The sequence below is a fragment of the Hyperolius riggenbachi genome, chromosome 10 (genome assembly GCF_040937935.1).
Source record: "Hyperolius riggenbachi isolate aHypRig1 chromosome 10, aHypRig1.pri, whole genome shotgun sequence".
Classification (NCBI taxonomy): Eukaryota; Metazoa; Chordata; class Amphibia; order Anura; family Hyperoliidae; genus Hyperolius; species Hyperolius riggenbachi.
In genome coordinates, this window is record NC_090655.1 from 232,114,809 (window position 1) to 232,137,366 (window position 22,558).

Here is a 22,558-nt window from a genome sequence, read left to right on the forward strand (position 1 = left end):
TTCCTGTATACTAACAAGATTTTAGAACACACAGCTTATATACACTGAGCAATAAAAGGACAAACACATTATTTTGCAAACATTTATAAATGTCAAGTTAAGGCATCTAATGACATTTATTTATGTTTGAAAATTAATGTTTCTCTTTCTAATGTCCAGTGTATATAAGCTGTATATACTGATACAGGAACAAAGTCTGAAGAAGGCTTATTAGCCAAAAGCTTACTCCTTAACTTCTTAGTTCGCTAATAAATGCCATGGTATCACCCAGATTTAAAATTTCTTGCTTTCAGGCCTCATTCTTGTGCGCTTTTTTCCCCTTCCGAGTGCTCCCCTGCGTTTCTGGTAAAAGCACTTTTCTAAGTGCTTTTCCAGAGCAGTTTTGTAATTCACTCCTTGATGCAAGTCAGGAAGTGAACTCTTTGACCCGGAAAATAATAAATACAATGTATTCTTAAAAACCGAGAACGCAATTTCCCAATAAAGTGGTTTTGTGAGTATTTAGCGTTCTTCCTATACCTTCCATTATAGCAAAAACGCCGCAAAACCGATACAGGCACCACTTTGCTGAACGCACAGCGCACGAACCGCACCGATATGAACCTTCCCATAGAGATTCATTGCAAAAGCGTTTTGTGGGTGATTTTAAAAATCACATGCGCTTGAAAAAGTCCAAAAATGCCCCCAGTGTGAATGAGCCCTCACTGATGGCTAACACGGTAGAACACACTACTTCTACTCTGCAAGGTAAAGCTATCCTGTGCAATGATGCCTGCAGTTCCTCTAATCTCCACAAGATGGTGATCTCACTCCTACCAACAGGAAGACACAGCTAGGAAGCTATAGAGAGGGAGGAAGTAAAGAGAGGAGACATTGCTGGGACTGGTAGCAGAGAAGGTAATATATTGTATTTTATTGTCACCCAGAAGCCCCCAATAGGATCCGTAGGCTACCACCAACAGCTGCTGCACAGGAATTTCTTATATTTATTATATAGCATTAGCAAGTTCTGTAGCTCTATGCAGATATCTCAGAACCATGCTCATCAGTTGTCCCAGAAGCTTGCACTCTAACCCCAATTTGTATTGATTCTGACTAGGGTTGCCAGGTGTCCGGTTTTAGACCGGACAGTCCGGTTTTTGGCCGCTGTGTCCTGTCCAAAAAGGCATGTTAAACCGGACAATTAAGATGTCCGGTTTTATGCCTTTTGCCACTTGCCGCCAGTAACTCCGAAACATCCGTTCATCAGCCGTTTCGGAGTCACAGAGATCATTCTGCCCGATTAGCAATAGGGATTCGGGAAGCACTACTGTGGATATGGCACCGCCCCTGTTTGTCATCACATCACAATACTGAGATCCGCCTCCAACATGGCGGCCTGTACGGCTCCGAAGTTGCGACATGGTGATGTACGACATGCCGCGCTAACTTGTGTGCGCATGCGCAGTGTCTGTAGTGAGGCTGTCTCCTGATGGTGGGAGCGGGGTTTTCCTGCAGTTTGTAATTCGGCAAAACTGTGCAGGACTCGTCACCAGCAGTATGGCGTTCAACTTCGGATCTGCTACAGGGGCCAGCACTAACCCAGGTAGGAAGATAGTGAGAGATGGGGACACAAAGCTCGGGGGGTGTTGTACAGAAGCAGCACGCTGTCACACATCATGCTTGTCAAACCTTATGTTACTGCTGTCTCTCAACACGATTACAGCAATTGAAATACAGTTTGATTATGAAGTCAGTGTAGCCCGTTTTGGGTAACAGGCCCGCCACCCGTCCGCCAGCGCTGCGCGACCGCTGATTCGCTGCCTGGCTGTCAAAGGCACAGCCAGCCAGCTTACGCGGCGTAAGTTACGCCAGCTTAAGTACCGCCCCCGAGCCCGCGCTTCCCGACGTTGCTACGTGTAATGCTTGTGCATTTACTGGTGAAAAGCGGTCTCTTATTATGTGCATTTACTGGTGAAAAGTGGTCTCTTATGTGCATGTACTGGTGAGGACAGTTAGTGACATGGCTATGTACTCTGTAATGTGCTGCAGAAGATGTCAGTGCGATATAAATACTGTAAAAAACATTTTTTAAAAAGCCCATTGCTTAGCCCCACTCTACATAAAAGTGCGCTTCTGACTCCGCCCCTAACTCCACCCCCTGTCCGGTTTTCTCCATCAGCCGACCTGGCAACCCGAATTCTGACAAGCTGTTGCGTTGCTAGGATCTCCTGCCATAGAGCCAATGGCCTCAATGCCCCCCTCTGAGCACTGCATGTATAGTAATCACAGGGTACAGACCAGGGGCGGACTGACAACACATGGGGCCCCCGGGCAATAGGAGATTATGGGGCCCCCATACCAGTGTTTCCCACCTTTCACGTTATATTTTTACAGACTAAGATATAATAATTTATTGACAACAGTAAATATGTTATATTGTGATATTGTACACTGACAAAACCGCCAAAAAATGGGTGTGGTCACGCAACAGAATGTGGGCGTGGTCATGAGTGGGGCAAAATATACATGACCTTAGCAGCGGTGTAAAAGGTCTGCCGGGGAAGTTTGAACTCTGCCATAGTGTTTCCCCCCAAAATACATGTAATCTGACAGCATTTCACCAAAAATCCATGCAATTTGGCAGAGGTTCCTCCAAAATACAGATAATATGGCAGTCGTTCCCCCAAAATAGACGTTATCTGGCAGCAGCGGTTCCCCCCAAATACACATAATTTGGCAGCGGATCACCAAAAATCCATGTAGCATAGCAGCAGTGGTTCCCCCAAAATACACAGAATCTGGAAGCAGCAGTTCCCCCATTATACACAATCTGGCAGCGGTTCCCCAAAAATACACAATCTGGCAGCTGTTTCTCAAAATACACTTAATCTGGCAGCAGCAGTTTCCCAAAAATAGTTAATCTGGCAGCAGTTCCCCCAAAATAGGTGCCCCCAGTATAGGTAACCAGGTCAAAGGGTATCCCCAGTGGAAGTATCCAGGTCTATAGGTTTTCCCAGTGCAGGTATCCAGGTCTATAGGTGTCCCCAGTATAAGTAGCCTAATCTACAGGTGTCCCCAGAATAGATAACCAGGTCTATAGATGTCCCCATTTAAGAAAGCCAGGTCTATAGATGTCCCCAGTTAAGATAGCCAGGTCTATAGGTGTCCCCAGTATAGGTAGCCAGGTCTACAGGTGTCTCCAGAATAGGTAGCCAGGCCTATAGGTGTCCCCAGTACAGATAGCCGGGTCTATAGGTGTCTCCTGTATAGATAGCCAGGTCTTTAGGTGTCCCCAGTATATGTAGCCAGGTGTATAGGTGTCCCCAGTATAGCCAGGTCTATAGGTGTCCCCAGTATATACAGCCAGGTCTATAGGTGCCCCCAGTATATACAGCCAGGTCTATAGGTGCCCCCAGTATATGTAGCTAGGTCTATAAGAGCCCCCAGTATATGTAGTCAGGTGTATAAGTGCCCCCAGTATATGCAGCCAGGTGTATAGGTGCCCCCAGTATATGCAGCCAGGTGTATAGGTCTCCCCAGTATATGCAGCCAGGTGTATAGGTGCCCCCAGTATATGCAGCCAGGTGTATAGGTGCCCCCAGTATATGCAGCCAGGTGTATAGGTGCCCCCAGTATATGCAGCCAGGTGTATAGGTCTCCCCAGTATAGCCAGGTCTGTAAGTGCCCCCAGTATATGCAGCCAGGTGTATAGGTGCCCCCAGTATATGCAGCCAGGTGTATAGGTGCCCCCAGTATATGCAGCCAGGTGTATAGGTCTCCCCAGTATATGCAGCCAGGTGTATAGGTCTCCCCAGTATAGCCAGGTCTGTAAGTGCCCCCAGTATATGCAGCCAGGTGTATAGGTGCCCCCAGTATATGCAGCCAGGTGTATAGGTGCCCCCAGTATATGTAGCCAGGTGTATAGTGGCCCCAGTATATGCAGCCAGGTGTATAGGTGCCCCCAGTATATGCAGCCAGGTGTATAGGTCTCCCCAGTATAGCCAGGTCTGTAAGTGCCCCCAGTATATGCAGCCAGGTGTATAGGTGCCCCAAGTATATGCAGCCAGGTGTATAGGTGCCCCCAGTATATGCAGCCAGGTGTATAGGTCTCCCCAGTATATGCAGCCAGGTGTATAGGTCTCCCCAGTATAGCCAGGTCTGTAAGTGCCCCCAGTATATGCAGCCAGGTGTATAGGTGCCCCCAGTATATGCAGCCAGGTGTATAGGTGCCCCCAGTATATGTAGCCAGGTGTATAGTGGCCCCAGTATATGCAGCCAGGTGTATAGGTGCCCCCAGTATATGCAGCCAGGTGTATAGGTGCCCCCAGTATATGCAGCCAGGTGTATAGGTCTCCCCAGTATAGCCAGGTCTGTAAGTGCCCCCAGTATATGCAGCCAGGTGTATAGGTGCCCCAAGTATATGCAGCCAGGTGTATAGGTCTCCCCAGTATAGCCAGGTCTGTAAGTGCCCCCAGTATATGCAGCCAGGTGTATAGGTGCCCCCAGTATATGCAGCCAGGTGTATAGGTGCCCCCAGTATATGCAGCCAGGTGTATAGGTCTCCCCAGTATATGCAGCCAGGTGTATAGGTCTCCCCAGTATAGCCAGGTCTGTAAGTGCCCCCAGTATATGCAGCCAGGTGTATAGGTGCCCCCAGTATATGCAGCCAGGTGTATAGGTGCCCCCAGTATATGTAGCCAGGTGTATAGTGGCCCCAGTATATGCAGCCAGGTGTATAGGTGCCCCCAGTATATGCAGCCAGGTGTATAGGTGCCCCCAGTATATGCAGCCAGGTGTATAGGTCTCCCCAGTATAGCCAGGTCTGTAAGTGCCCCCAGTATATGCAGCCAGGTGTATAGGTGCCCCCAGTATATGCAGCCAGGTGTATAGGTGCCCCCAGTATATGCAGCCAGGTGTATAGGTGCCCCCAGTATATGTAGCCAGGTGTATAGTGGCCCCAGTATATGCAGCCAGGTGTATAGGTCTCCCCAGTATATGCAGCCAGGTGTATAGTGGCCCCAGTATATGCAGCCAGGTGTATAGGTGCCCCCAGTATATGCAGCCAGGTGTATAGGTGCCCCCAGTATATGCAGCCAGGTGTATAGGTCTCCCCAGTATAGCCAGGTCTGTAAGTGCCCCCAGTATATGCAGCCAGGTGTATAGGTCTCACCAGTATAGCCAGGTCTGTAAGTGCCCCCAGTATATGCAGCCAGGCTTGTAGTGTCTCCAGGAGGGGAGACAGCCAGTGAAGGAGGGCGATGGGCATAGCAGCGGAGAAGGGGGGAAGTTCCCCCCCTTCTCTCACCTTGGGGCCCCCCTTCCTGGCTCTCCCCTCCGTAATCTGCAAAGTGCAAACAGCTGGAAGCGGGTGACAGCGGGCGGAGACTTACCGCTGTTCAGCCACCGGAGGGAGCGCTGATCTGTGTGCCGCTAGTCTGGGCTTCTCAAGCCCACACTAGCTGCACACAGATCAGCGATCCCTCCAATGGGTATCCAAAAGGTATCCCCAGTGGAAGTATCCCGGTCTATAGGTTTTCCCAGTGCAGGTATCCAGGTCTATAGGTGTCCCCAGTATAAGTAGCCTAATCTACAGGTGTCCCCTGATTAGATAACCAGGTCTATAGATGTCCCCATTTAAGATAGCCAGGTCTATAGATGTCCCTAGTTAAGATAGCCAGGCCTATAGGTGTCCCCAGTACAGATAGCCAGGTCTATTGGTGTCTCCTGTATAGATAGCCAGGTCTTTAGGTGTCCCCAGTATATGTAGCCAGGTGTATAGGTGTCCCCAGTATAGCCAGGTCTATAGGTGTCCCTAGTATATACAGCCAGGTCTATAGGTGCCCCCAGTATATACAGCCAGGTCTATAGGTGCCCCCAGTATATGTAGCTAGGTCTATAAGAGCCCCCAGTATATGTAGTCAGGTGTATAAGTGCCCCCAGCATATGCAGCCAGGTGTATAGGTGCCCCCAGTATATGCAGCCAGGTGTATAGGTCTCCCCAGTATATGCAGCCAGGTGTATAGGTGCCCCAGTATATGCAGCCAGGTGTATAGGTGCCCCCAGTATATACAGCCAGGTGTATAGGTGCCCCCAGTATATGTAGCCAGGTGTATAGGTGCCCCCAGTATATGCAGCAAGGTGTATAGGTCTCCCCAGTATAGCCAGGTCTGTAAGTGCCCCCAGTATATGCAGCCAGGTGTATAGGTGCCCCCAGTATATGCAGCCAGGTGTATAGGTGCCCCCAGTATATGCAGCCAGGTGTATAGGTGCCCCCAGTATATGTAGCCAGGTGTATAGTGGCCCCAGTATATGCAGCCAGGTGTATAGGTCTCCCCAGTATATGCAGCCAGGTGTATAGGTCTCCCCAGTATAGCCAGGTCTGTAAGTGCCCCCAGTATATGCAGCCAGGTGTATAGGTGCCCCCAGTATATGCAGCCAGGTGTATAGGTGCCCCCAGTATATGTAGCCAGGTGTATAGTGGCCCCAGTATATGCAGCCAGGTGTATAGGTCTCCCCAGTATATGCAGCCAGGTGTATAGGTCTCACCAGTATAGCCAGGTCTGTAAGTGCCCCCAGTATATGCAGCCAGGCTTGTAGTGTCTCCAGGAGGGGAGACAGCCAGTGAAGGAGGGGGATGGGCATAGCAGCGGAGAAGGGGGGAAGTTCCCCCCCTTCTCTCACCTTGGGGCCCCCCTTCCTGGCTCTCCCCTCCGTAATCTGCAAAGTGCAAACAGCTGGAAGCGGCTGACAGCGGGCGGAGACTTACCGCTGTTCAGCCACTGGAGGAAGCGCTGATCTGTGTGCCGCTAGTCTGGGCTTCTCAAGCCCACACTAGCTGCACACAGATCAGCGATCCCTCCAATGGGTATCCAAAAGGTATCCCCAGTGGAAGTATCCAGGTCTATAGGTTTTCCCAGTGCAGGTATCCAGGTCTATAGGTGTCCCCAGTATAAGTAGCCTAATGTACAGGTGTCCCCAGAATAGATAACCAGGTCTATAGATGTCCCCATTTAAGATAGCCAGGTCTATAGATGTCCCCAGTTAAGATAGCCAGGTCTATAGGTGTCCCCAGTATAGGTAGCCAGATCTACAGGTGTCTCCAGAATAGGTAGCCAGGCCTATAGGTGTCCCCAGTACAGATAGCCAGGTCTATAGGTGTCTCCTGTATAGATAGCCAGGTCTTTAGGTGTCCCCAGTATATGCAGCCAGGTGTATAGGTCTCCCCAGTATATGCAGCCAGGTGTATAGGTCTCCCCAGTATAGCCAGGTCTGTAAGTGCCCCCAGTATATGCAGCCAGGTGTATAGGTGCCCCCAGTATATGCAGCCAGGTGTCTAGGTGCCCCCAGTATATGTAGCCCGGTGTATAGTGGCCCCAGTATATGCAGCCAGGTGTATAGGTCTCCCCAGTATATGCAGCCAGGTGTATAGGTCTCCCCAGTATAGCCAGGTCTGTAAGTGCCCCCAGTATATGCAGCCAGGTGTATAGGTCTCCCCAGTATATGCAGCCAGGTGTATAGGTCTCCCCAGTATAGCCAGGTCTGTAAGTGCCCCCAGTATATGCAGCCAGGTGTATAGGTGCCCCCAGTATATGCAGCCAGGTGTATAGGTGCCCCCAGTATATGCAGCCAGGTGTATAGGTGCCCCCAGTATATGTAGCCAGGTGTATAGTGGCCCCAGTATATGCAGCCAGGTGTATAGGTCTCCCCAGTATATGCAGCCAGGTGTATAGGTCTCACCAGTATAGCCAGGTCTGTAAGTGCCCCCAGTATATGCAGCCAGGCTTGTAGTGTCTCCAGGAGGGGAGACAGCCAGTGAAGGAGGGCGATGAGCATAGCAGCGGAGAAGGGGGAAAGTTTCCCCCCCCCTTCTCTCACCTTGGAGCCCCCCTTCCTGGCTCTCCCCTCCGTAATCTGCAAAGTGCAAACAGCTGGAAGCGGCTGACAGCGGGCGGAGACTTACCACTGTTCAGCCACCGGAGGGAGCGCTGATCTGTGTGCCGCTAGTCTGGGCTTCTCAAGCTCACACTAGCTGCACACAGATCAGCGATCCCTCCAATGGGTATCCAAAAGGTATCCCCAGTGGAAGTATCCAGGTCTATAGGTTTTCCCAGTGCAGGTATCCAGGTCTATAGGTGTCCCCAGTATAAGTAGCCTAATCTACAGGTGTCCCCAGAATAGATAACCAGGTCTATAGATGTCCCCATTTAAGATAGCCAGGTCTATAGATGTCCCCAGTTAAGATAGCCAGGTCTATAGGTGTCCCCAGTATAGGTAGCCAGGTCTACAGGTATCTCCAGAATAGGTAGCCAGGCCTACAGGTGTCTCCAGAATAGGTAGCCAGGCCTATAGGTGTCCCCAGTACAGATAGCCAGGTCTATAGGTGTCTCCTGTATAGATAGCCAGGTCTTTAGGTGTCCCCAGTATATGTAGCCAGGTGTATAGGTGTCCCCAGTATAGCCAGGTCTATGGGTGTCCCCAGTATATACAGCCAGGTCTATAGGTGCCCCCAGTATATACAGCCAGGTCTATAGGTGCCCCTAGTATATGTAGCTAGGTCTATAAGAGCCCCCAGTATATGTAGTCAGGTGTATAAGTGCCCCCAGTATATGCAGCCAGGTGTATAGGTGCCCCCAGTATATGCAGCCAGGTGTATAGGTCTCCCCAGTATATGCAGCCAGGTGTATAGGTGCCCCCAGTATATGCAGCCAGGTGTATAGGTGCCCCCAGTATATGCAGCCAGGTGTATAGGTGCCCCCAGTATATGCAGCCAGGTGTATAGGTGCCCCCAGTATATGTAGCCAGGTGTATAGGTGCCCCCAGTATATGCAGCCAGGTGTATAGTTCTCCCCAGTATAGCCAGGTCTGTAAGTGCCCCCAATATATGCAGCCAGGTGTATAGGTGCCCCCAGTATATGCAGCCAGGTGTATAGGTGCCCCCAGTATATGTAGCCAGGTGTATAGGTGCCCCCAGTATATGCAGCCAGGTGTATAGGTCTCCCCAGTATATGCAGCCAGGTGTATAGGTCTCCCCAGTATAGCCAGGTCTGTAAGTGCCCCCAGTATATGCAGCCAGGTGTATAGGTGCCCCCAGTATATGCAGCCAGGTGTATAGGTGCCCCCAGTATATGTAGCCAGGTGTATAGGTGCCCCCAGTATATGCAGCCAGGTGTATAGGTCTCCCCAGTATAGCCAGGTCTGTAAGTGCCCCCAGTATATGCAGCCAGGTGTATAGGTGCTCCCAGTCTATGCAGCCAGGTGTATATGTGCCCGCAGTATATGCAGCCAGGTGTATAGGTGCCCCCAGTATATGTAGCCAGGTGTATAGGTGCCCCCAGTATATGTAGCCAGGTGTATAGGTGCCCCCAGTATATGCAGCCAGGTGTATAGGTCTCCCCAGTATATGCAGCCAGGTGTATAGGTCTCCCCAGTATAGCCAGGTCTGTAAGTGCCCCCAGTATATGCAGCCAGGTGTATAGGTGCCCCCAGTATATGCAGCCAGGTGTATAGGTGCCCCCAGTATATGCAGCCAGGTGTATAGGTGCCCCCAGTATATGTAGCCAGGTGTATAGTGGCCCCAGTATATGCAGCCAGGTGTATAGGTCTCCCCAGTATATGCAGCCAGGTGTATAGGTCTCACCAGTATAGCCAGGTCTGTAAGTGCCCCCAGTATATGCAGCCAGGCTTGTAGTGTCTCCAGGAGGGGAGACAGCCAGTGAAGGAGGGCGATGGGCATAGCAGCGGAGAAGGGGGGAAGTTCCCCCCCCCCCTTCTCTCACCTTGGGGCCCCCCTTCCTGGCTCTCCCCTCCGTAATCTGCAAAGTGCAAACAGCTGGAAGCGGCTGACAGCGGGCGGAGACTTACCGCTGTTCAGCCACCGGAGGGAGCGCTGATCTGTGTGCCGCTAGTCTGGGCTTCTCAAGCCCACACTAGCTGCACACAGATCAGCGATCCCTCCAATATGTATCCAAAAGGTATCCCCAGTGGAAGTATCCAGGTCTATAGGTTTTCCCAGTGCAGGTATCCAGGTCTATAGGTGTCCCCAGTATAAGTAGCCTAATGTACAGGTGTCCCCAGAATAGATAACCAGGTCTATAGATGTCCCCATTTAAGATAGCCAGGTCTATAGATGTCCCCAGTTAAGATAACCAGGTCTATAGGTGTCCCCAGTATAGGTAGCCAGGCCTACAGGTGTCTCCAGAATAGGTAGCCAGGCCTATAGGTGTCCCCAGTACAGATAGCCAGGCCTATAGGTGTCCCCAGTACAGATAGCCAGGTCTATAGGTGTCTCCTGTATAGATAGCCAGGTCTTTAGGTGTCCCCAGTATATGTAGCCAGGTGTATAGGTGTCCCCAGTATAGCCAGGTCTATAGGTGTCCCCAGTATATACAGCCAGGTCTATAGGTGCCCCCAGTATATACAGCCAGGTCTATAGGTGCCCCCAGTATATGTAGCTTGGTCTATAAGAGTCCCCAGTATATGTAGTCAGGTGTATAGGTCTCCCTAGTATATGCAGCCAGGTGTATAGGTGCCCCCAGTATATGCAGCCAGGTGTATAGGTGCCCCCAGTATATGCAGCCAGGTGTATAGGTGCCCCCAGTATATGCAGCCAGGTGTATAGGTGCCCCCAGTATATGTAGCCAGGTGTATAGGTGCCCCCAGTATATGCAGCCAGGTGTATAGGTCTCCCCAGTATAGCCAGGTCTGTAAGTGCCCCCAGTATATGCAGCCAGGAGTATAGGTGCCCCCAGTATATGCAGCCAGGTGTATAGGTGCCCCCAGTACATGTAGCCAGGTGTATAGGTGCCCCCAGTATATGCAGCCAGGTGTATAGGTCTCCCCAGTATATGCAGCCAGGTGTATAGGTCTCCCCAGTATAGCCAGGTCTGTAAGTGCCCCCAGTATATGCAGCCAGGTGTATATGTGCCCCCAGTATATGCAGCCAGGTGTATAGGTGCCCCCAGTATATGCAGCCAGGTGTATATGTGCCCCCAGTATATGCAGCCAGGTGTATAGGTGCCCCCAGTATATGTAGCCAGGTGTATAGTGGCCCCAGTATATGCAGCCAGGTGTATAGGTCTCCCCAGTATATGCAGCCAGGTGTATAGGTCTCCCCAGTATAGCCAGGTCTGTAAGTGCCCCCAGTATATGCAGCCAGGTGTATAGGTGCCCCCAGTATATGCAGCCAGGTGTATAGGTGCCCCCAGTATATGCAGCCAGGTGTATAGGTGCCCCCAGTATATGTAGCCAGGTGTATAGTGGCCCCAGTATATGCAGCCAGGTGTATAGGTCTCCCCAGTATATGCAGCCAGGTGTATAGTTCTCCCCAGTATAGCCAGGTCTGTAAGTGCCCCCGATATATGCAGCCAAGTGTATAGGTGCCCCCAGTATATGCAGCCAGGTGTATAGGTGCCCCCAGTATATGCAGCCAGGTGTATAGGTGCCCCCAGTATATGTAGCCAGGTGTATAGTGGCCCCAGTATATGCAGCCAGGTGTATAGGTCTCCCCAGTATATGCAGCCAGGTGTATAGGTCTCCCCAGTATAACCAGGTCTGTAAGTGCCCCCAGTATATGCAGCCAGGTGTATAGGTGCCCCCAGTATATGTAGCCAGGTGTATAGTGGCCCCAGTATATGCAGCCAGGTGTATAGGTCTCCCCAGTATATGCAGCCAGGTGTATAGGTCTCACCAGTATAGCCAGGTCTGTAAGTGCCCCCAGTATATGCAGCCAGGCTTGTAGTGTCTCCAGGAGGGGAGACAGCCAGTGAAGGAGGGCGATGGGCATAGCAGCGGAGAAGGGGGGAAGTTCCCCCCCCCCTTCTCTCACCTTGGGGCCCCCCTTCCTGGCTCTCCCCTCCGTAATCTGCAAAGTGCAAACAGCTGGAAGCGGCTGACAGCGGGCGGAGACTTACCGCTGTTCAGCCGCCGGAGGGAGCGCTGATCTGTGTGCCGCTAGTCTGGGCTTCTCAAGCCCACACTAGCTGCACACAGATCAGCGATCCCTCCAATGGCTGAACAGCGGTAAGTCTCCACCCGCTGTCAGCCGCTTCCAGCTGTTTGCACTTTGCAGATTACGGAGGGGAGAGCCAGGAAGGATGGCCCCAAGGTGAGAGAAGGGGGGGGGGGAAACTTCCCCCCTTCTCCGCTGCTATGCCCATCACCCTCCTTCACTGGCTGTCTCCCCTCCTGCTCAGGGTTCTCTGGCGGGTGGCGGGCCCCCCCCCTGACCACCGGCCCTCGTTCCGTGCCCGAGTGCCCTAATGGTCAGTCCGCCCCTGGTACAGACCACCAAACTGGTTTTCTTGAACTGGAATTAGAAATATGTGCAGCCCCACCCCCTTTTGGGGGGGGGGGAGCAAATGGACTCACTGGATCTACCACACTAGACATGTCTCCAAGTGCAGGTTCTGCTTTATTCAATAGAAAACTCAGGACTAATCTTCTATAGGGGACCAGGCAGGGAACAGTTCTCCAATCGCTGCACCCTCTACAGCATGAAACGTTGTAATTGGCTGAACAGTGTGGGTGTAGTTTACTACACTCTATCTGAACCTAGTAGTTCAAGAGGGTGCTGTCCACCCAATCACATTAGTGGAATTTCCCTATGAGGTTTCCTGCTGGGTACCCTAAACTAGACTAGCGCCGAAAGCTCCCTAAATGGAGCACACTTGTTCAAATCGCATTTGTGTCCTCTGCATGAGAAATCGCATTACAACTGAAAACCAATGTAAGTCACAGGCACACTGTTTTTCTCATCGACAATGAATAGCTACTGTGGAATAACGCATGTGTTTAAACGCAGACAAAAGCACATACTGTCTGGAAGAAAAAATGTTTGCGGAAAAACTAGGTTGTTTTCTGCACTGATAAGTGTGCTTTCTGTCTTAGAGGTGAGCAGTGCTGGGGATTATGGGGCATTATTCAGTAACAGCAAGGGGTGTGTGTCTGAGTGGTTACTGTATCACTGTGTGTGTCAGCTTCCTATAAGCGGTCAGGATGTCACGGTCTTATTTCTCCATGCAGGAGTTGCAGTATTAAGAATTAAGATTGGCACAAGTATTACTCAGGAAAGCCAAGATGAAGAATCAGCCGCCCCTCACATCACCAGGTAAGACAAGACTTCCTTCTTGGCTGTAGATCAGCCCATTTCATTGTACTAAGTAGAGGGAGATTGTATTTCTTCTAAAGGACAGAGCGGTATGGAAGGACCACCTAGATCCCCCATAATATGATAATCACATAGAGACACAGTGCACATCCTGCTGGAGGTGGTGTAGACACACAGGGAATGGAAATGATTTGTATGATCAAACAGTATTATGCTATGTGACCTATTTGTTTTATATGTGACTTCTGTGAGGAGGATTCTGGCAAATGCAAGAAGCGGGAGACATTCCGTGATTGAGTTTTATGAACTGGTCTGTGAATCAGTCAGCCGTAGTAGTCGGTGAGCGCAATGTGTTACTTACTCTTGAGGCATGACGGTGTATGGAGACACGGTTTAACCACTTGCTGTCCCTAGGACGTGAAAATAAGTCTGTACACTCTCCTTCCTACAAAATCTTTAAAAAAGTGAACACTGTTTATTTATCTCTGACCTGATAACATCACTACAGAGTTGAAAAGGATTTACAGCAAACCCCTCTCCTCCTCCCAGGGAATTCAATGGCAGAGTAAATTAGTAAACAAGTCTGAAATACACATTCCAGGAGCAGATTATGTACATTGCTTAATTGTTACATCTAAAACATTATCAAAACAAATGAACTGTTAAAATAAACAGGAGGGATAGACAAATAAAATGTGTGGGTTTAATGTACAATCGAACGGTTTACATTAAAGCTATAATGTATGAAAGTGGATAAATTCTGTATTTGTTCACCTTTTTCCTTTTAAAATGCATAGGTAATGACAAATATGAGCCACAAAAAGCCTAATTTGTCCTGAAAATAACAATATATAGATCATTTAGTTGTAATAATTATTGATAAAGTTATTGCCAAAGTAATCAGGGCTGAGCTGAACTGTGAAAATTACCAGGGTAGTGAAGTGGTTAATCACAAGCATGGAGGAGATATAAAAGCACCTTGTGAATTGACAATACCACACTATTGTGTCTTTTGTTCTATTTTATTTTTTTCTGATGGAATCTAAAAGTAAAATGAGGCAACGGGGCCCTGTCCGTAAAGTGTCGAGGTTCAATCATTTAATTGTTGGGACTTCATTATAGGGCTGGTTTTTAGCACATATACAGTAATTACATACATATATTTTTAGATGTGTATTCTTTTCTGTTGAGCACTGTACTACATATACAATTGTCAACATAGAAACAATGTATTCAGTCAGTGTGTGTTTCCTACAGATGGATCCAGTAACAGAAACCCACCAGAGAGATGTACAGGTCCTCTTTATTCCCAGGCTCATTCACAGGAAGATCCCTCCATCCCCCACCATTATCAGGTAGATGGAACAGAGGAAGTGACTCCAAACTATACAAGATAATTATCTTCTATTTTTTATATGGGTGCATGCCATTAATTCTAATTAAAAAAAAATTATGTTCCATTCATATGTTGCTTTAGAGTGAAGAGCACACTGATTTGAAAATTGAGGTTAAAGAGGAAGAAGAGGAGACCTATAGGTGCGGTGATCAGCAGCAGTTTATGGAACAGGAGGAAATTATGAGAACAATTAAAGTAGAAACCTACGTGAGGGGTGATCAGCACACTGTGAAGAAGAGTGAAATGATGAGGACAATCAAAAAAGAAGAGGAGCTACATGTGAGGAGTGATCATCAGTCTTTGGAGAAGGAAGAAATTATGAACAGAATTAAGGAGGAAAAGGAGATATGTGTGAGGAGTGATCCGCAGTCTGTGAAGGAGGGTGACATGATGAGGACAATTAAAGAAGAAGAAGATATTTGCGTAAAGGTTGATCAGCAATCTGCTGAGGAATGTGAAATGATGGAGGTGAATAAAGAAGAAGAGATGTATGTGAGGCGTGATCTACACTCTGCAGAGGAGGGTGAAATCACACTGACAATAAAACAAGATGCATCAAATGTGGATATCAGTTCAGGTAAGAAATTTAAAAAAGCTGTAATTATTCCAAAAAAATAAGTCATTCAGTTGTGCCTGAGAGTTTAAAGGAAATATCAGGCATTTTATTGGAAATTAGATCTACTTACCTGGGGCTTCCTCTAACACAGGCATGGGCAAACTTGGCCCTCCAGCTGTTAAGGAACTACATGCATTTGCCTTTATGAGTCATGACTGTGGCTGTCAGACTACTGCAATGCATTGTGGGACTTGTAGTTCCTTAACGGATACCACAGTCGAAAAAAAAGTTTGCAGCGAGACTAACGGCGGCAGGACTGGCTAACGGTATGTAATTTTAACCCCCCCACACACTGCTGCAAACTTTTTTTTCGACTGTGGTATCCTTTAACCTCCCTGGCGTTCTATTAAGATTGCCAGGGCGGCTGCGGGAGGTTTTTTTTTAAATAAAAAAAAAACTGTTTCATGCAGCCAACTGAAAGTTGGCTGCATGAAAGCCCACTAGAGGGCGCTCCGGAAGCGTCATTCTGATCGCCTCCGGCGCCCAGAATAAACAAGGAAGGCCGCAATGAGCAGCCTTGCTTGTTCTGCTTACCTCGTCGCCATAGCGACGAGCGGAGTGACGTCATGGACGTCAGCCGCCTCCGATCCAGCCCTTAGCGCTGGCCGGAACTTTTGTTCCGGCTGCGCAGGGCTCGGGCGGCTGGGGGGACCCTCTTTCGCCGCTGCTCGCGGCGGATTGCCGCAGAGCGGCGGCGATCAGGCAGCAACGCGGCTGGCAAAGTGCCGGCTGCATGTGCTGCTCTTTATTTCACAAAAATCGGCCCAGCAGGGCTTGAGCGGCGACCTCAGGCAGTGATGGACGTATATAGTCGTCCATACCGCTAAGGAGGTTAACAGCTGGAGGGCCAAGTCCCACAATGCATTTGCCTTTATGAGTCATGTCTGTGGCTGTCAGACTACTGCAATGCATTGTGGGACTTGTAGTTCCTTAACAGCTGGAGGGCCAAGTTTGCCCATGCCTGCTCTAGCCCCTTGAAGGCTATGTGTTCGTACCCCCGAGGTCCCGTTTGTTTCAGATTCCGACCCGGCAAAGTTGGTATCTACTGCGCCTGGGCACAAACCTCCCGGTCACGTGAGTGTGATTGCGAGTGTTGTGGCCACCTGCTTGCGCAAGCAATACCTGCTTCTCTGAGTCGGAATCTGCAACGGACCCCGTCGTATCACACGGATGTCCCCAGTACAGAGCTGCCTTAGATCGCAGCACTGTACGGAGTAAATAGACAGTGGTTTCGCTGTCTAACAATCTCCTAGTGGCGATCGCCAGTGGGAGGCTAATGACGGAGCTGAGCTCCATCATCCAATCGGAGATGCATGCGCATCGGCGCGCGTGATCTCCTGCAAACCCCCGCCCGAGGACTTTACGCCGTTCGGCAGTCCTGGGGCTGCCGCTGCGGCCATGCCCGACGGCGTGACGCAGTCAGCAACAAGTTAAGGGAAACCTGAAGTGAGGGATATGGAGGCTGCCATATTTATTTTCTTTTAAACAATACCTGTTGCCTGGCTGTCCTGCTGATCATTCTGAATCAGTACTACTCATCAGTAGTGTCTGAATCACCTGAAACAAGCATGCAGCTAATCCAGTCAGACTACAGTCAGAAACGTCTGATCTGTATGCTTGTTCAGGGTCTGTGGCTAAAAGTATTAGAGGCAAAGGATCAGCAGGATTGCCGGGCAACTGGTATGGTTTTAAATTACAGGTTTTAGTTCGACCATAAAATTATGGACACCAATTTGAGTATAGAAAATTGCTTTACACTTGCTTGTTCTATTTCTTCACAGTTAACCCACGTGTGGGCTGTTTATCTTCCACCATGATGATCTTCTTTTTTTAAATTTGATATTTGCCCAGATTTGATCAATAAAATTCAAACAGTGCATACATCTGGTTTTGGCTTCAATATTTCTGTATCATTTTACTGACTGCAGGATTTTGGGTAAAACCCCATAATTAAGTTTCCAACAAATGAGGAGATACTGTACACTATATGAAAGACCCATCTCCATTCCTCAGTATAACATCATAGTGCCAACAAATGAGGAGGAGACACTGTACACCATATGAAAGGCCCATCTCCATTCCCCAGTATAACATCATAGTGCCAACAAATGAGGAGGAGATACTGTACACCATATGAAAGGCCCATCTCCATTCCTCAGTATAACATCATAGCACCAACAAATGAGGAGATACTGTACACCATATGAAAGGTCCATCTCCATTCCTCAGTATAACATCATAGCACCAACAAATGAGGAGATACTGTACACCATATGAAAGGCCCATCTCCATTCCTCAGTATAACATCATAGTACCAACAAATGAGGAGGACATACTGTACACCATATGAAAGGCCCATCTCCATTCCTCAGTATAACAGCATAGCACCAACAAATGAGGGGGAGATACTGTACACCATATGAAAGGCCCATCTCCATTCCTCAGTATAACAGCATAGCACCAACAAATGAGGAGATACTGTACACCATATGAAAGGCCCATCTCCATTCCTCAGTATAACATCATAGTACCAACAAATGAGGAGGACATACTGTACACCATATGAAAGGCCCATCTCCATTCCTCAGTATAACATCATAGTACCAACACATTAGGAGGAGATACTGTACACCATATGAAAGGTCCATCTCCATTCCTCAGTATAACATCATAGCACCAACAAATGAGGAGGAGATACTGTACACCATATGAAAGGCCCATCTCCATTCCTCAGTATAACATCATAGTACCAACAAATGAGGAGGACATACTGTACACCATATGAAAGGCCCATCTCCATTCCTCAGTATAACATCATAGTACCAACACATTAGGAGGAGATACTGTACACCATATGAAAGGCCCATCTCCATTCCTCAGTATAACTGAATAGTTCAAGCTAACAGTAGCCCAGCACCTGGCACCACACATATCAGCACTCTACAGTCCTGCTGCCTGCACACAGGAGAATGAATGTTCTGTAACTATTATTATTTTCCCAATAGATGGTGGACAGGATGTGGGGAACACCCCAGAGGGACATCTTATCTCACCTCCAGATGATAATGCAGAAGATAATGGCATCACACAATATTCTCCAGGAGGAAACCCCATTACTGGAAATACACATCACAGACTTTACCATGAGGAGAGATCACCGGATCCCTCTAATCCTGAGGAATCTTCTGACACATCACATCCTGGTACCCCAGATATTCAAGCAGGATTTCATGGAGTACATAGGTCATCAGATCAGGGTAGGGGTGTGGAAACATCTTCATTACACATAACTACACCTACAGGTACAGATCAAAGATTTCCATGTTTGGGTTGCGGTAAGAGTTGTAGTAATAATTCAGATCTTGTTTTACATCAGAAAGTGCATAGTGGGAAGCATCCATATTCATGTTCAGAGTGCGGGAAATGCTTTATTCAGAAGTCACACCTTCTTGAACACCTCAGAATTCATACCAATAAACACTCTTTCTCTTGTTCAGAATGTGGGAAATGTTTTACACGTAAAACAGGTCTTGTTAAACACCACAAACTTCACACAGGTGAGCGCCCTTTCTCATGTTCAGAGTGTGGGAAGGGTTTCATTGAGAAAAAATCCTTTCTTAATCATGAGAGAATTCACAGAGGAGAACGTCCTTTTCCATGTTCAGAGTGTGGTAAATGCTTCACCGGGAAAAGATCCCTTCATAAACACCAAAGAACTCACACAAATGACCGTCCATTTTCATGCTCAGATTGTGGAAAATGTTTTAATCAGAAAAAAACTCTTCTTAGGCACCAAGGAATTCACACAGATGAACGGCCGTTTTCATGTTCAGAGTGTGGGAAATGTTTCACTCGTAAAGAAACCCTTCTTGCTCACCAAAGAAGTCACACAGGGGAGTATCTGTTTTCATGTACAGAGTGCAGTAAAGTTTTTATACGTAAAGGAGATCTTCAAAAGCACCAGAGAATTCACACAGACGAACGCCCTTTTTCTTGTTCAGAGTGTGGCAAAGGTTTTACTCGTAAAGGAGACTTTCACAAACACCAGATAATTCACACAGGCGAGCGTCCCTTTTTGTGTTCAGAGTGTGGGAAAGGTTTCATTTGGAAAGGGGATTTTCACAAACACCTGATAATCCACACAGGTAAGCGGCCTTTTTCTTGTTCGGAATGTGGCAAACGTTTTATCGATAAGGGACACCTTCTCACCCACCAGAGAATTCACACAGGTGAACGTCCTTTTAAATGTCTACAGTGTGGGAAATGTTTTGCTCAAAAAGGAACCCTTCTTACGCACCAGAGAACTCACACAGGTGAACGACCTTTCTCATGTTCAGAATGTGGGAAAGGCTTTTCTGAGAAAGGGCACCTTCTTACACACCAGAGAATTCACACAGGGGAGCGCCCTTTTTCTTGTTTTGAGTGTGGGAAAAGTTTCACAGAGAAAGGTAGCCTTTTCAGGCATCAGAAAATTCACATAGGCGAGCATCTTTTATCATGCTCAGACTGTGGAGAGAGGTTCATGAATAAAGAAGCTCTTTGTATGCACCAAAGAACTCACACAGGTCAGAAGGTCTTTTCTTGTTCAGAGTGTGGAAAAGACTTCAGTCGTAAAGCTAATCTTCTTGTGCACTAGAGAAGTCACACAGGTGAGAAGCCATTTTCATGTACAGACTGTGGGAAATGTTTCATTCTTAAAAGAGACCTTCTTAAACACCAGAAAGTACATGCCGGCTAGTGTCCTTTCACTGTATAAATGCAGTATATTAACAAGCTACATTACGCTGACATAACTGTAATCATCCTTGTTACCTGTTCCCTCCTCTGAACCCCTCCATATATTTCACTGGGAAAGCTGCCTTCCATAGCTGTTAGCCATTACTGAGATTGGAGTGTTTTCCCCCAACAGTTGAATAGCCATCAGCACCCCCACAAGTGTGACAAGTCATCCTCTCTCTGGAATGAATGTGCCCTTGAGGTAAACCGAGCAAAGCAGTCAGGGTGTGAAAGATGCAATACTCTTGCATCCTGCTTTGTGCAGAGGAATCGCCACCAGGAGACTTTATATGCGCCGGGAGACTATGCGCCTGCGCATTCTGCTCCGGCCCACGTGGCGGTGATTGACAGCGCCGCTCGCTCAGGCGCAGTACAGGCTGACCTCCAGGTCAGCCTGACGTCATCGCCGGGGAACGGGAGCGAGCTCGGCGAACGGCTGCGGGGAGAGCTGCGGCAAGGGACATGCTGGGTGCTTGGGGCTGGAGGAAGCTCCCGGTAAGTAACACTTACTTTATCCAAGGTACCCTGATGACTCCTTTAAGGAGAACTCTGAAGGCCAAACTATAACTGTTTTTACAAACTAAGCTAGTAAACAGCATTGAAATTGTATTTCCAATTACAGAAATAGACTTTAAACCTAAAATTGCAGTATGAATCTCCCTTGTCCTCTTGTTACCTATTCTGCCTTTGCTCCTTTAGAAAAAGTCAGATCAGAGTGTTGCACTGCAAGCTTTGCCTCTGACTGTTTTATCTTCTCTAAACAACATTCTCTGCCTCTACCTACTGTGCCTGTGATAAGTCTTTTCAGCAGTAGTCAGGTTGGAGAGAGGAAGCGGAACACTCCTACAACACAGACTTTTGCTGAGCACCAAGACGCATACATTCTTTGTTATATGCAATGCTGGAGGGGAGGGCTGGAGGACACAGGTGTAGTACAATCTGTATAATAAACCGTGTGATTGATTGTAAACGTTCTTCATGATTTTTCTTTGTCTTTGTTATCTCTACTTGTTACTATTTTGTATTATTTTGCTTTGTTATTCTGTTGTATGAAAAAGAATAATAAAAAATAAAAAAAATAGATCAGACCTGCGTTCTACTTTTGTGCCTAAATTCTGAAACAGGAAACAAACCTGTCTCTGTCCCCATCAGGAAAAACTTCCTTTGCTTGCTGCCTAGACAGGAAGTGGATAAATCATTCTGATAGAGATGGTAACTTTAACTGGAATAACATATAATTATAGTAAATCTCAAGTGGAAATAAATTTTTGAAATGATTAATTGTATTTGTACTAAATGTAATATAACAAAACTTGTTCTCATATTTTTATTTTAATTTAAGGGCTTTATATTTTAGACAGCGGAGACACGCTGTTGCGTCCCCTATTTAGGATCGGGTGGTGTTAAAACTACACCACCACATCTAGCTTAAGCAGCTGCAAGTGCTACATATTTTTAACCACACATGGCCATGAACCAACCTGTGTGTCAACTTTTTACTGCCTATAAAGTTATCCTACCTGCCTGTGGCCCATAATAATGACATCTATACCAGGCACACATTCATTATTTTTTTTACCATCATACCATTAACTCCAAAGAACAATACCATCAGTGTATGGCAAATACAGACGGATTACGGATTAGTTCCAAATGTAGCGAGCAGTACAGACTTCAGGGTATTTCAATCAGCCAAACAAAACCAAATAGGAAAAAATTATAGCTCATTCAATTTAGGTTATACTCAAGTAGATTGGGGCAACTAACGGAACAGACAGCAAGCAAATAATATAAATTGTATATTTCCACATTCACAAATGACAAGATTACAGTGGGAGAGCTCTGCATAGCTTAGTTGTCTTTATCCTACACTCACTTGGCTCTGACATTGACCTGATGAAGTGGGCTTCCCTCTGTAACAATATCTCATCAATTGACCCTCCTCTAGAAAGATACAGAATTTTAAGAAGGCCTGCTACCTGTAAACAATTTGCATCTGCATTATGTAGAGAATGAACATGATCTATCATGTGACGTGCTCCCATGCCATTCCCTATAGATTCCCAAATCTCTGATACCCTCTCTGTCTGAGATGTCTAGAGAGTAACTGAGTACGTGGTATACACCTGGCCTCTCCAGAGCCTGGCTAATCGACTTAGCCTGATATCCCCTCTAAATGAGGTTGTCTGCCAATTCACATGCCTGAATCTCAAACTCTTCCGGGTCAGAGTTGTTTCTCTTGAGCCTGAGGAACTGGCCATACGGGACGGTGTCCTTTACATGTCTGGGATGGTAGCTGTCAAAATGTAGGAGACTACTGTGGCAGTGGTTTTTCCTGTATCCCTTAGTGGCGAGACAATCACCTATCACTTCAACCACGAGGTCCAGAAACTCAACCTTTTTGACACCAAAGTTGGCCACAATCTCCATGTTGATATCAATGGAGTTTAACCATCTCATAAATTCCTCAAATTCTCGCTGGCTACCATCCCAGACAATCAGGATGTCATCCATGTATCTTTTCCACAAGCAAAGAGAGTGCCTATACGGGTTGGAAGGGGACCAGATGACCCTTTTCTCCCAAACTGATAGAAACAGATCCCATAGCTGTTCCCAAGAGCTGTCTGTACCATTCCCCATTAAACTTAAAAGTATTATGTTCAAGTGCAAATTTCAGACACTC

At 47.7% G+C, this 22,558-nt stretch overlaps 1 protein-coding gene across 1 annotated transcript; it reads left to right on the plus strand.

Annotated features, from left to right (window-relative positions):
* Positions 1-849: 849 nt before the first annotated feature.
* On the plus strand, positions 850-20,877 carry LOC137534766 (oocyte zinc finger protein XlCOF6-like). Its single transcript, XM_068256402.1, has 5 exons — positions 850-897; positions 13,003-13,087; positions 14,345-14,442; positions 14,565-15,060; positions 18,105-20,877. The coding sequence occupies exons 2-5, from the start codon at positions 13,057-13,059 to the stop codon at positions 19,733-19,735; spliced, it is 2,256 nt and encodes a 751-aa protein (XP_068112503.1). The 5' UTR covers positions 850-897; positions 13,003-13,056; the 3' UTR covers positions 19,736-20,877.
* The last annotated feature ends 1,681 nt before the right edge of the window (positions 20,878-22,558 follow it).

Bases quoted from the DNA above. Each gene is read 5' to 3' on its own strand.
- LOC137534766 (XM_068256402.1), top strand. From the start codon at position 13,057: ATGAAGAATCAGCCGCCCCTCACATCACCAG. The intron at 13,088-14,344 runs GTAAGACAAGAC...TGTTTCCTACAG, and splicing joins GCCGCCCCTCACATCACCAG to ATGGATCCAGTAACAGAAAC. The intron at 14,443-14,564 runs GTAGATGGAACA...ATGTTGCTTTAG, and splicing joins CCATCCCCCACCATTATCAG to AGTGAAGAGCACACTGATTT.